Here is a 14,957-nt window from a genome sequence, read left to right as displayed (position 1 = left end):
ATTACGAATTCCCCGAGAAGTGGGATAAAATTATAACAAGTGCCTTATTATTAGTGGTCAGCAACTTATGCATTTGCCATTTTAAAACAATAAAAAAAAAATTAAAAAAACAGCTCAGTACACGTGTTTAAAGAGGTTCATGCAAAACACACCAACAATTACTTGTGCTAATTAAACCTATTTAACATGTTATCATAGATATGTAAATACAGAAACAGTTTTAAGATATAATAAATATCGAATAAAAGGAAACTCTGCATAGTATAGTATACCAAGAATTATTTAAATGCTTATTTAACCCCCAAAAAAACTTTCTATGTTTGCCAGTTGCGTCTTGAGTTTGAGAGACAGTAAACACGTGGACAAAGGCTGCTGCTGCTACTTTGCTCTTCCTCCAAATAAATCACTGCAAACCTACTGTGTGGCATGCGATGAAAGGTGCCAATTTATCCGAAGAGGGTGCTTCCACTTTCAATTGGATGTCTTAATGTCGTAACTAACTGCATGCGGTTTACCTTGGTTGTAAAAACACCGTAATGCGTTGTTGATTGCTGCATTTACCGCGGCTTAAGAAGTTTGCCAGAACTTTTTCACAACACAGCAAGAGCACAACGTTGGTAAAGTTGCAAGGTGACTGATCACACATCACACCGACATATCTATTTATGCCATTTGCATTTATGCGCTAGTATGAGCATACAGGTGTGTGCGTGTTTGTGTGCGCGTGTGTTCGCCGTGCAAACTTCTAAGCGACAGCCATGTACAAAAGAATATTTGTGTGCGCGCATGCACGTGTGCGCGCCGTAGCAACTGGCGTCTCAATAGGACACAACAAATATACATGAGAACGTTATTAGCTATAACGTAAACTTACCATGATGCGAGTCGCTAAAGAGCAGCTAGACGCACGCGGATGAACACAACTTGCTAGGCTGAGATAAAGGGCTGCGCGCCAGCTTGTGTACGGAGACCGCGTGCGACACAAATCACACAGTAAACACCAACAAGATTACTCCGCCATCCTTTTTGGTTACGGTGGCGAGGGGCACTAACTAACTTGACACCTAACTTAGCGTGTGTCGGGAGGGGGGAAGCAAATACTTTGTCGTCCAGGTCGTTGTCGTTGAAAAATAGACGTGTTCCTTCCTCAGTATTGTTTAAAGGTATAAAAAGGCAAACAAAAGAGGAAGAAAAAGGGGAAGAAGCGCCGATTTGGATGTTGTTGTTTTGATCTTCCAGGTCTGTGACGTCATATCCACCTGCTGCGTAAACAACGTTCATTGCATTGCAGCGGTCGCAATCACAAGTGCTATTCAGATGAAAAGAGCACTAAGAAGCACTAAGTAGGTTTTTTTTCTATGGGGGAATATAATGATATGCATTAGTTTTAGCGGAAAGTGCGACAAGGGAGGTTGTCAGGAAATACTACAACCTAAACTAATTACAACGGGGAGCCAATGAATAACATATATTTCAGAAATGCCACAACTTTTTATAATAGACTTTGACATAATTACCAAATGAGTTGGGAGGAGTTTAAGTATTAAATAATTTCACATTACTTCTGACTACATGGCTCAGATGCATACAGTATTTTCTTTGGTGAATGTCCAATATTTGCCTCATTTATAAAATGATCGAAAAAGGCTAGTTGTTGCAAATAATTGGTTGAAAGATTTTGCTTACTGCTAACCATATTTTGCCATGACTGATGTTACAGTGATGAAAATGTATTTTGCTTGCCTCATAAAGAAATTACTAGGCCAGTTTAACAGTCCAGTCAACACTAATTGTAAAGCAACATTGATTTGATTTCACGAGAAACTACTTGAAGTTATTTTTTGTCCTTGATCAAGGTCTGAGAAGCACAGCCCTTTTCATTATGAAAGACATTACATACAGTACTGTACTGCCCCCCCCCCCCCCCCCCCTCGGGGCTGCAGCTGAGACCACGCTGCCGCTGCAGAACCCTCGCTGTGTGTTTCTTAGTAGACAGCGCCACCCTTTGATTGTGGGCGGTAATAGCCCAGTTGGAATAATATGTTTACCTGTTTCATACGAAACGGACTGTTTACCTAGAATTGAATAAACTTGTAGTTTTGTAAAATAATAAATACAATCTTTAAATTCTGCACTATTAAAACCTTGGATATAAACCTCAGATGAAATGTTTGCCACCTTGGCTTATAATTTATTTATTTTTTTAACATAAATTAGATTAAATCAGAAAGTCCAGATCTGTGCAAAAGTCGTCATTAGGTTTGTTGTCTGAGTAATGCTAAAATTACCATGTAATGGATCGCCACAAAAAAAATCCTCCCTGATTTGATCGTTATATGATATCTACTGGAACATGATGATGATAAATGGAGTCAACAACGTTAATGTACAATAAACAATACATAAATGTGACTTTTATTGGTATTAAATATATAATAAAAGGTAACTGCTTCTAACTCTTAACTGGGATTCAATGTACAACTACTCATTCCCCTACTGATGATGCAACATGAGGAGCAACTGGGGGTTTAATATCTTGCTCATGGATATTTTGACAGTCACAATGGCCTGGAATCGAACCAACAACAGCAGCGTCAGTGGGCCACGCCGCCCTGTTCTTAAATTATCAGTAAAGGACTTTTACAACATATTAATATTTACAAAATGTTTTAGGTCATGAATTCTTGTGCCAGTCTTGTACCATCTTCTGGCATTCAATAATTCACCTTCTAATCTAAAATAAAAAAATATATATAATAATAAGTAAGGTTATTTTTTGGGTTGTTATTTAATATATATGTTATGTAATTGTATTATTTTTGTCATTTTAACAGTCTTAATGTAAAGGAACAGATTTTGATAGCATAAAAGTCAAGCCAATGCAAGCAGGCTCTTTATTAAAGAAAAAAAAACATCTTTTTAACATTTTAAATATGTTTTTTCTTTTTCTTCTCAATGCAAAAACTTTTCAAGTTAATAAAAAATAAACACTATTTTGTGTGCGTTCCCCTTATTGTACCAAGTTACCAAAATGGGCATTGTATACAATTGACACTAAAATTCATTGTTACTTTTGTACTTTAGTACAAGTCAAGATGTAATTATTTATTAATTTATTTATTTTTATTTGATATAGTTCAGGAGTTGAAAATGTACTTGTAATTTTATTATTATTTTTAAACAAAAAGTATGTGTTCTTCTACTTAAGTATGCCACATATGAGTAGCTGTGTTTGAATAATAAACTCAGTGTTTTATTTCTGGGGTTTCTTGTCATACGTTACAAACATGATTGTCTGGCGTAATTAAAACAACTTTGATGTACTTGGATGCGTGTGCGCTATTGTATGAAGTCAATCTTGCACGTAATCTGGAATACTTCCGTGGCCTGATCTGCATGTCAATATGGGATCATTCAGCTCAGTGGAGCCAACAAGCACGTGTTGGTCTCAATTTATTAGCATGTTCCTCTGTGTCACCATGCAGCTGTGTTGTGTGGATTAAGGGCACGACTTGATTGGGTGGAGTTGTAAATTAATTGAGGATCGCTATCTGTTATGTGATAGCCTCTCTACCACAAGCATGCAGACAACAAGTAATTAGCGTTCTGTTAATTAGGTAATTAAGCTAATGAATAGGAGCTGGTATGATTTCTGAAAGGGTCTGAATGGCTTTTGCATCCAGGGCTTTCCTCTCACTGTAGACAGAAGCATTCAAAAGACAAGGTTGACAAGGTCGAAGTAAAACAGCATCGTTTTACTGGATTTCATTTATTATGTAATGCAATTTTCTTTGTTGTTGTTGTGGTTCGGTCATTTGGGGAGAAACAGAGGTAACTAATAAATAGCATCGCATCAGCCCAATGGGCATTTGCCCCTCTATGCCAAATGGCCAGTCCAGCTCTGGATCCACCTACCTGGAAGAAGAAGCTAAAAATGTTTTACATTTGTCTAATATTCATCTTGTATTTGTCAAACACTAATGTATGGGAAGATCCTCCAGCTATTGTAATCACAATGAGTTCAAAACTCTTTCTAAACATTTTTTTCCTTAAATTAAAAAAAAAAAAAAAATCTTCCAAAGGCTGAAATACATAATCTTCTTAATTTTAAGAAATCATGATAAATGTACCTGTCCAACTTTACTGGATTATACTGCATGTCAAAATGCTATGAAAAGGATACATAAAAGAAAAAAGGCTAGTGGTGACATTCATAGTTTTATATAGCCTATATACTTTGAAGTCCATGAATTTAGTTTAGTGTGAAATGCATAAACAGGCTAGCCAAAGATGAACTATGAAAATACACCAGAAATATTAACTCATTTGTTCCCAAAAACGTATAAAAACGTTCTATTTTAAAAATTGCCATGGTCCCAAAAACGTATTTATGTTTTTTATGGGTTGTTGTTTTTTTTTTTATGCCAGAGCAGGGGTGGCCAAGTTCGGTCCTCAAGAGCCACTATCCAGCCTGTTTTCCATGTCTCCCTCCTTCAGTGCAGCTGAATCTGATAATCAGATAGTCAGCAAGCTTTGCAGAAGCCTGATAACGATCCAGGTGTGTTAGTGGAGAGAAACATGGAAAACAGACTGGTTAGTGGCTCTCGAGGATCGAACTCGACCACCCCTGTGCTAGAGCATACAGAAGGCTTTGATGCAGCCTCTGACCTGAAGAGATCGCTTAAAGCAACGGTAGATATGACAAAAAACAGCCAGCAGGTGGCAGCAGAGTATAAGAGATCAACCATGGTGCAACACACTCATTTTGCTAGTGTTTTTAACAGGTTTGTGAATGATGATGAAACTTAGCTATATTCTAATGCTTATTGCTGCAAAACGGAAGCTGGTCGAAGTAGACTTTTTTTTTTTATCCTGATGAAAGAAGAGACTCCAATCTTTCTTTTGTTAGGTTATAGGCTGTTTTTATAGCAATAAGAACACAATATTCTGTGGGCCTTGCAAAATCATTCAAAATCTAGTAAAACAGCTGGGAGCAAAGGGGGTTGCTTCAGTCAAAATGGCTGGTTGTCAAGGAGTTAACACTGCAATGTAATAGTATGTTGAGTTTGTCAAGTAGTGATGTCGACTCACGGCAATGAAATGCCCTTTGATCTTGAACAAAATATGTTCTTGCTAAAATGTGATTGACATTTAAATTTAGAAAGCTGTTGTCACTTCAACAAGAGTGCATCGTTTTAAAGAAGTGCTACTCAAGAAATACTACACAGCTGTACAAGTTGAAAGATTTATTGGTACAGGAAAGACAAGTACAAATCAATGCCAGAAAATGTGCAATTTCTGTTCACTTTAATATATCAAATGATCTATGACTCCATTTGTGAAAATGGAGTTCTACTTTTACCACTTAGCATTAAAACAAATGTCAAATGTGCTGCGGCCGGAACATTCCAACAGACGTTCCACTGGGGAATATCGATTTTACTGCTGCATATGGCTTTGTAAGAGTGGGACACTGCGAGTGGGCTGATTCTCATCCAAGTGTTACCCTGATTACGTACACACCATTGACGAAGATGCAAGAAACACATTGTGACATTCATTTCACACCTTGACATTTTAACATTTCTATCAATTGCGACGACAAACTTCCTAAACTGCTTTGGTAAAAATCCTATTGAATAAAAACATTTCATGAGTGGATAAAAGCGAACGTTTATATAAAATAACATAGCAGCTAACATTATACAAGGAAACAACTGTGTGAGCTGTGGTCTGTGGGACAGTGAAATGACAAAAATCGCTGGAAATCAGTCAACGCTGAATGTAAAGATGTACATTCTTTCAACAGTCCAAGTAAAACACGGCATCAGTCATTTGATAGTTATCTTTACTTTGACTAGTTTTGGCGACGACTGACAGTTGTGATGCGACTGATCAGTGGGGGTGCACCGATCGATCGGCCCCCGATTTCCCTAGTTTTGGGTGATCGGTAATTGGCCAATTCCTTAAATATAAACCGATCTTTTCCACCGACCTCATCTCCCTCCTCAGAGGTCTGAAAAAGTCCGTCACTGTCCTCTTCTGCTGATATGACTAATAGGCTTTTCATTTTTATTTCAGAGAACTACTTAATTTGCAGTTAAAACAACCCGTTTGTATTATTTCACGGATATTGTTCAATGTTTTCCAATCAAATAAGATTGGAACTCTGAAGGTGTATATGCTGCTTGTTATGAAAAAAAAAATCAAGATCGGAAAAATCGGGATTGACTTTTTAAGAGGTCGGAGATTGGCCAGAAAATTGTGATCGGTACTTATCAGCTGATGTTCCTGGGCGTCACCATAACTGTCAGTTTGACAGCTTCTGAGGAAAGCGGCAGTCGTTGCCGAAACTAGTCAAGGTAAAGCACAACCTTTTTTTGTCTTAAAAAAGAAAAAACACAGGACAATATAGATTTGTAGACAAGATGATTTTTTTTAACCAGTTATAAAAATATATTGACAATACTAGTGATGCACCGAATATTCGGCCACCGAAAATTGCAAAAATGTGCATTTTGCCATTTAGCCGAAATCAAATTTAAGCTGAAAGAATATGGCCGAAAGAGGATGTTGTGGTGACGCAAGCAAAAATTTTGATTGTGCACACCGGAGAAGGAGAGGGCACTACAGGTGAGCCACTCTTTCTCCTGCAGCTCCTTCCTTTTTTTCTTTGATGAGAGCCCCTCAAGCGCTTCCACTTTTTCACTTGCATTCTGATGGCCGTGCTAAATACTTTAGCTAATGTTAGCACTATTGCTATCAACAGTTTTAAACAAGTGAACACTTACCGCTATGTCCGGGTGACGACAGATCTGTACAGGAGGCCGTGTGTGAGTTTGCAGTGCGTTCCCAAAGCCGATTGGCTGGTGCCGATTTTAAGTGCGCCGCGCCGTGTCCCGCTCCAAATAGCCTGCACATGCGTCATCCGCACCACACGCTTCTGTGTCCGCCGGTACGAAGTACTGTACATTGACTATGAAGTGCAATTGCACCGCCAGACCATGCTTAGTTGCTCACACCGCGTTTGGTGTTTAATGTACCATTCGCCAACATGTCTCTGATGTCTGCGGTGTGGACGCATTTCAATTTAGATTGTGCTTTGTTAAAATGCCTGTGCTAAATAGGCCTAAATATTTGATAATAATATTATAATTTTAATTAATTATAATAAATGCAATGATAATAAAAAGTTATTATCATTGCATTTCGGTTTTCAGCCAAGCATTTCTCATTTTCGGATTCGGCCCAAAAATGTCATTTCGGTGCATCCCTAGAAAATACCCTTGATTCTCTTGTGGACAGCGTCAATTAGTCAAGGCAGGTGCAGTTCAGATAGGGAAGAAAAAGAAAAGTGCACTATCTAATGTCTTGAACGTCCTCCTTCAAAGGCATGATGTTCCATGTGAGCTGTAAAATGAAAAATGATTCAAGGTGAATAACATTGCAGTAAAAATGCAAGACCTTCAAATTTGATCTGTACATGTACTTTAAAGCACAATCTACTCAGCATACCAGTATATAAGCTGCACAGTGCACACCCCCAATTTTTTTTTATTTTACCAATTCTTGGCCGATGAAATACCTCATAATATACACGTGAGGGTGACGTGGGCCTCGTAGCATTTCCTGGATTTTTATTGTATTTTTTTTAAGCATTCGTGGCTGACACAGATTTGCAAGAGTTATGAAATACAGTAAATGACAATGATGGACGACAGTGCTGGAGGACTTCGAACCAGTCGAAAGTGATATATTGTTAAGACATATGTTTGTGGACAATGACGATGTTTGAAAGAGAATGGATGAATAATTATCACTCGATTCCCCGGTGTTATGACGACGGCATCCCAATGTTGAATGTAAATATACCTACAGATGCGACACTTTTGTTACTGAAGAACTCTGGACGGTGCTCGTTATTGAAAGCAATATTTGCCTTGAACCGCGCAAACACACTCCGGCTAGGACAAAAATGTCAGTGGTTTTATGTGACTATGCAAGAGGTGAAAACTTGATTTATCATTTTTATCAGTATGAAGATTTATCAGTATGGCTCTCACACATGATAATTGTTTTGTTTGTTTTTTTAATCGTAAAACTTCACACAAGGAAATACAACAACAACCAAAAAAAAACATAATTCCAACAAAAAATGATGTGTGGAAAGTGCATTATTCCCACATTATTTTGTTTGTTTTATTGGATTTCTTTGTGTGCAGTTTGTTGATCTGGAAAAATATAAAATAAGTAATCAAATAAAAAGGTTTGCGTTAAAGCCACAGGTGTAAGCTCTCAAATGTTTTAGGGGGTGAGATAGCAATTATTTAATAGGCATGTTGAATTTCCAGGAAAACTTCGGGTTTCCGGGGGTGATTCTCAAAATCAGCCGTCATTTTTTTGCAGAGGCGTGTTCTGCCGGGCGCTTCAGACCTTAATGGCTTAACCTGGACGATATGGCCAAAAAATAAAATCTTGATTTTTACAGACATTCAGGACGATCACGATTTTAATCTAATAAACCCAACAAATATTTATTTAAAGGTTTCATTTATTCAAAAAGAATTCCTGTGCAAAGTGTTCAAACAACAATCATGTGTACTGATTCTAAATTAGTTTTGACATAAACTTAACATTTATAGTTTTATCTTAAACGCCAAAAAGACAAAAGCGGTACCACATTTCGTTGTTTTTTTTTTAGCTCACGCCAGGGAGTAAAATTCAGGCTAATGTTGATCCTTGACTGTCCTTTTATTCGGGTAACTTCCCTTTTCCTTTTTTGTCTCCACAGACAATACTTTTCAGCTGTTCTGCAGCTTCTGCCATGAAAGCAGTGCTCGTGTGTCAACATTCAAATTGACTTCCGTCTTTGTAACGAATGAGGAAAGAGGGAAGTGACGTATGCCAGAAAGCAGCCAGCAAATTTGTAGGTTTTTTGTGTGGCAGTGTTCCTACCATCCTCCTCAAAGTTGCTAAGTGCCAGTAAAAATAATACAGACCCCCTCAGGCCATGGCAAAGGTACCATTCAAATAGTTTTAAGTCAATGTTTCATCAGAAGAGTTATGAAAATATTGTATTACGGTTGAGAAGTTCCTTAGTGCTACTTGAAAGGATCTTTGTGCAGTTTGTCACTTTTTTTACTCGCAACTGCCACCTCTGGCCCAAAGCGTAACTGCAGCATCTGTGTCAGGCACGATCTTAAAGCGACAGCCACAGTTGACAAACTAAGACATGACTTCAAATGAGGGAAGAAAAACTCTGCCCCTCCCCTCCCCAAAGAAACTGTGGAGTGTGAGGGTCCGCACACTCTACTATAAAGTGAAGATAAAAGCTGATACGTGCAGTCAGAGTAAAACAGTCAGGACTCATCTGGGCATTGGTTTAGCACAGAGGTGGGCAATCTCGGTCCTCGAGGGCCGGAGTCCTGCAGGTTTTAGAGGTTTCTCACTTCCAACACAAGCTGATTCCAATCAGCAGGATCGTTATCAGGCTTATGCAGAGCTTGCTGATGAGCTGATCATATATCAGCTGTGTTGAAGAAGGGCAACATGCAAAACCTGCAGGACTCCGGCCCTCGATGCCCACCTCTGGTTTAGCATGTATGATGTAGTAAATTTAACATTACCTTTTTTAAACAGCACAATGCAACTTTAATATTTTGTTTTTAAAAGTTAAGTTTTTTATTTGCTTCTATTGTTTGTTTTTTTCTTATTGTTTTTTTCTGTTTACAAGTTTTGGCTTCACAATTTTTATTTCATTATTATTTTTTATTTTTTTTTTATGCATGTTCGAAATAAAAATTCGGGAAAAAAAATAAATAAATAAATGGCATACTTACATTTATAAAAAACTGCTTTAAAAGATATGCTTGGGAGAAGCTCGTTGATTTTTCCCAAGATACTCGCTTCATTAGCAAGAGATGCATCTTTATTCCAAACTTGTACAACGTCCTCCCGATCTCTAACACTTACACTGACGCCAACAACCTCGTCATCTACAGTTTTAAAAAAAAAAAAGAGAGAGAGAGAGAGAGAGAGAGAAAATGCAGACAGACAAGTGAGCCATTGCGCCAGTAAGTAAATAAGAACCGACTTCAGCATTATAAGATGGAAAAAGTAGTGTACGGTACCTGAGGCACAGTAATCTGCAAACTGCTCCCCAACTGTAGCAAGTAACAATTCTTTCCAAACTGCAGACTGAAACAAGAGGCAGAGTATACAAATATTTTTCTTGTCAATATCTCAAATGGATACAAAGCCACTGATCTAACAAATAAAATGCGGACACTACATACAGTAATTGTAAATGCAGCCCAACTTCTATTGGACTACAATGCAGTAACAGTGCTTATCGCTGATTCACTATATCGTGGATTTGTATTTGGGGACAAAATTCATACATTATGGGGTTTATCTATGGTTGTAACTCACTATTTCGTGTTTTTTTCCAGAGATTAAAGACCGCAATAATATTGTCCCACATTGTTTACATTTTTTTTAATTTGCATTCTTTTATGCTTATGTATAGACACTATGTGACTATATAGTATGAACTATATATAATTTAATTATATTTATTTGTTTAAAAAAAAAAATATATATTTAATGTTTCTCTCTATAAATAAATATATATATATATATATATAGATAGATAGATAGATAGATAGATAGATAGATAGATAGATAAATAGATAGAGAGATAGAGATTATTAAATAAAAAATATATATATTTACATTAGGGGTGTGAATTGCCTAGTACCTGGCCATTGAATTTGTATCACGATTCATAAATCACGATTCGATACCGATTAATCCAGATACAAATCTATAAATTGATTATTGCGATTTTTTTCCCCCCTCAAATTTAGAAAATACTAATCAGTAAACTTGTACATGCAAACTATAAGATTTGTATGAAAATCTATTCATTTATCTGAAACTTCAGGCTTATAACTGAGCCACTGCATTTAACAAACAGGTTGCCGTCTGTTTCATGTTTCAACAGCACTGAAATAAAAATATTAAGGCTTAATGTTCCATTAATATAACATTCTTCCATGCTTAATGTGTAAATCATAACCCTAAGAAAGACATTTTGTTGAATATTCCCATAAATAATTGATGTTTAACAATCGATTCGGCAGCATATCGAATTGATTTGAGAATTGCGCGCTGTAATATCGCGATATATTGCGGAATTGATTTTTTCTAACGCCCCTAATTTACATTATTAATTTTTTTTAATTGAATAAAATGTCATTTTAAAACCAAATTTAATATGTACAAACAATTAGACTTACAAAGAGCCTCTCGGTGCCCATTGTGTTCGTAAGTTGAGGACTACGTGTATAATGCGTTACGACAACAAAGATCAAGCGACTCTTGCGGCAACACCCACAGTGCTTTCTTTGGGTACTTTCATCTTCCATACACCTCCTTTTGCATTGCTCTCCTCTTCCCTGTTGGAGGGGAAAAGACAAAAATAAAATGATAGCAGGTACATTTAATATTGAAATAAATAAAAAGTTGGTTGTAGAACACTGGTCTATTCAAGCTTGATACTAATATACACTCAGCTACCACAACAGTGTACTATCGATACTTGTATCTAATGAGCTTTGTCAATTCATCTGTTGTACTATTGTTACCCTATAACATCAACAAAATCTTTTTTCTGAGTATTCAGTGTCGTTTACAACCACAAACATTTTTGGCAATGTCTTTCAACACTGAACATTTATGCATGGGAGTGAAAAAAACAAACAAACAAACAAACACGTTCACAGGGTCTTAGATATGCAGTGCAGGTGTACCTAATAAATCGTCCAATGAGTTTTGGGACTACAGATTATGTAGTCTCATGTAATAGCCGCTCCTTCCAATATGTGACGTGAAGCTTAACCGAGAGTGTGCTGCTATAAATATAAACAAGACGTCAAGAAAAGAAATTGGACAGTTGGACAGACATACCAGAGTGGTCTCCGTTCTCCACGCATGAGGTGATAGCTACATCTCAAAGGAAGGGCTGTGACTGGTGGGATGTTATTGTACACGCTCCAGAAGAGCTGCAGACAACAAAATAAAGCAACCTTTGAAAACTCTTTCTTTATTATAATGTGAATATTGTGCACGTGCGAAATGTAGAACGTGTATGGCTTTTTGTGTGTGTGCAGGGGGTGGTTTGTTTATTTTTGTGTGCTTCACAGGAAATAGATTTTAAAGGTACAAAGTACACTTTGCTGGTGAATCTATGTTCCCTAACCAACACTAAGTTGGTGGTGACATTCTTGTGCAAATCCAGACATAACATGCAAGCCCACTTGTTGTCAGATTTAAACAGAAAGTTACTTTGCCATTTCCAAAGGTGCCAACTTGACCTGATTTCAAATGTTTGCATTTACAGGCTCCAAAACACTGCTGTGGAAACAGACTGCCAAAATAAATTGTTTTTTTTAATTATTATTATCTGTTGCTAATCTGCCCCACCAAAACAAAGCCATTTCAAGTGGTAATGTGGTGAAATGTGTTATCCTTTATTTAGACTAAATAATGTCAAAGATTTTATATTAAGACAAATGTGAACTTGTGCGTGCGTGCGTGCGTGCGTGTGTGTTGAAAGCTGACCCTAATGCTTACCTGAACACTTTGCACAGTGTAGATCTTCTTTAGATTGGATTCACATTCAGCTGCAGTTGTGCCTGGCAATGACCTACAGCAACAAATTAAACAACAATTAAACATAGCTGAATGCAAAATTAAAGATTTTCCCCCACACTCTCATTTTTGGAGTGCATTTGTCTTCCCTGCAAGTCTGCTATTCCCAAAAAGGGATACATTGAGTGTCTGTCTTCCCCGAGAGCTGGGAAAGAGAAAGGTGAAAGAACTAAAATACCATTTGCTTCATTGGAGTCAGTTGCTACCCTTGATGGGACGATACTGACTGGGGAAAAATTGCAACACTTTCTCTCCTAACGTCATCTGGACTCGACGATGATTTTGACACTTAGTATAAACTGAAAATGGCATAGAGCTTAAGTCCTGGGGTCGGGGTCAGTTATGGAATTTACAGAGGATAAGTACCCAAATATGAGGAAATGTGATACTTCTGCAACTGCATTATTCAGCTCCACTCATTTGTAGGAGTCGACCTTTTCACAAATGAAGATAAGTTTGTCCAAATACTGTGCTTGAAACTGCTTTCTGGACCACACAGTATATTCCTGGCTGAAAAAAATATACAGAGCTGGATTCGAACCTGTGACCTGACATTTTTGGGGTGACCACCTTATCCATTATGAGATGGTACACATTCACTGGTGTAAAATCTGTATTTGTAGTTCTCTCGCGATTCACGGCATAATAGGTGGCGAGTTGCCGGTCATGGTAAAATATCCATTTTGGCTCCAGTGGAAATCTTAAATAAAGTTGGCATCACAACGAAATTTCATGTGATGTCATTCGACTTACGACACTGGAGATGGTATTAAATTAACATGCAAACTTTATTATAGACGATGAAAACTCTTGACGCCGTACTTTCGCTTTGGAGGCCACCTCGAAGACCGGGAACGCGTCTGCTTGTCTAGTCTACCGTTACAGAGAAAATAGGACAAGGTCAACTCACATAACATCCCGCAACATTTGCTCCCAGCCCCGCAGGCCTGCTCGATAGCTTGTAGCCTTACACATTTCATCCGTGTTCTTCCCGGGGCCTAAACTTTTAGTGACAACGCGGAAGACGGCGATAAATTCACTACCTGTCCAACCAAAACGTCCAGGGTGAGTGCAACGGCAGCGTGGAGTTGTCTTCTCCTGCTCGGTGTTTCTTTGTGATATTGTCCAACTCTTTCTCGTCGATATCGATGCTGTTTTCGGACGAAACGCTCGCGGCGCTCAGGGCTCCTCTGTCCATTTGGAGGTCCGCATTGCCCGCAGAAACCGCCATGAGAGCAGGTCAAGTGAGAAAAATGTATTTTGTCTCGTGTATGAATCGTTTTATTAAAAACCACCCGGTTTGGTTTTGTCTGCTGCGAGAGAAACGCTCTTTCCGCACACCGACGATGACGTCAGTGCGTCACTGGCCAGACGCTTGTTGGTCGGTTGAAGAGAGCACGACTAAGGAAGACGACGCTTTACTCTGATAGATTCTTGTCTGCTGAAACTGCGTGTATGGACAAATGCGCTATCACTTGGAGGATAAAGTGCATGTATGATTCTGTGACGTCATAAGAACTGTGCAGGTTTCCGGTACTAACAAGTCACGTATCATACACAGAGTTGAAATGCAATTCCATTTTATTTCTCTTGAGTTGAGCATCTTCTTGTACATTAATCTTTGGTTACCTCTGGATAGCCACTTTTGGGTTTTTTTTTTTTAACAGCCTTCTTTACAAGCCGCAACAAGTCAGAAGCTCATGATACGCTGAAGCATACTAGAGACGTCTGGGACCAGCTTTCCGTTTGAAGGAATTCGCAGAAACAAATCCCGAAGTTGTCAAATGTACATTATTTGTAACTGTACTTTTGAACTGCGAAAACAGTTGGTTACATGCTGACAAGTTCTAAATTTTAGAGCGTAATAGGATTCACCTGTTATTTTACGATATAACCTAAAACAACGGGTGAATAATTATGTTGCGGCTGCTGGCCCTCTATGAGTTTAAGATGGAGGAGCGGATCGGGAAGATGTACTACATGATCACGTTGACCTTTTTCATTGTTTAGGCACCTGCTACATCAGGGGTGGCCAAGTTCGGTCCTCGAGAGCCACTGTCCAGCCTGTTTTCCATGTCTCCCTTCTTCAGCCCAGCTGAATCTAATGATCAGCTCATCAAGACGCTTTGCAGAAGCATGATAACGATCCGATCATGAATCAGGTGTGATAGTGGAGAGAAACATGGAAAACAGGCTGGATAGTGGCTCTCGAGGACAGAACTTGGCCACCCCTGTGCTACATG

General features: G+C 38.2%; 2 protein-coding genes across 7 annotated transcripts in view; both read right to left on the bottom strand.

Moving 5' to 3' along the window:
- Positions 1-1,115, bottom strand: part of foxp1b (forkhead box P1b) — a 190,121-nt gene extending 189,006 nt beyond the window's left edge. For 2 of the 6 annotated variants that reach the window (XM_077574033.1, XM_077574034.1), the window contains exon 1: positions 875-1,109. The gene's annotated coding sequence lies outside the window, so the exon portion shown is untranslated. Of the gene's footprint in view, positions 1-874 lie in introns of all 6 variants that reach the window. The other 4 variants (XM_077574039.1, XM_077574037.1, XM_077574040.1 and 1 more) reach the window with 4 other exon arrangements.
- A 4,116-nt stretch (positions 1,116-5,231) lies between these two features.
- On the bottom strand, positions 5,232-14,095 carry eif4e3 (eukaryotic translation initiation factor 4E family member 3). Its single transcript, XM_077574075.1, has 7 exons — positions 13,758-14,095; positions 12,637-12,709; positions 11,971-12,065; positions 11,399-11,459; positions 10,131-10,197; positions 9,840-9,995; positions 5,232-7,410 (listed from the first exon to the last, which is right to left on the bottom strand). The coding sequence occupies exons 1-7, from the start codon at positions 13,943-13,945 to the stop codon at positions 7,364-7,366; spliced, it is 687 nt and encodes a 228-aa protein (XP_077430201.1). The 5' UTR covers positions 13,946-14,095; the 3' UTR covers positions 5,232-7,363.
- Between the last annotated feature and the right edge of the window lie 862 nt (positions 14,096-14,957).

The sequence above is a fragment of the Vanacampus margaritifer genome, chromosome 8 (genome assembly GCF_051991255.1).
Source record: "Vanacampus margaritifer isolate UIUO_Vmar chromosome 8, RoL_Vmar_1.0, whole genome shotgun sequence".
In the NCBI taxonomy this organism is placed as follows: domain Eukaryota; kingdom Metazoa; phylum Chordata; class Actinopteri; order Syngnathiformes; family Syngnathidae; genus Vanacampus; species Vanacampus margaritifer.
The sequence above is the reverse complement of the archived record's forward strand: the minus strand, read 5'-3'. Positions and strand labels throughout refer to the sequence as shown.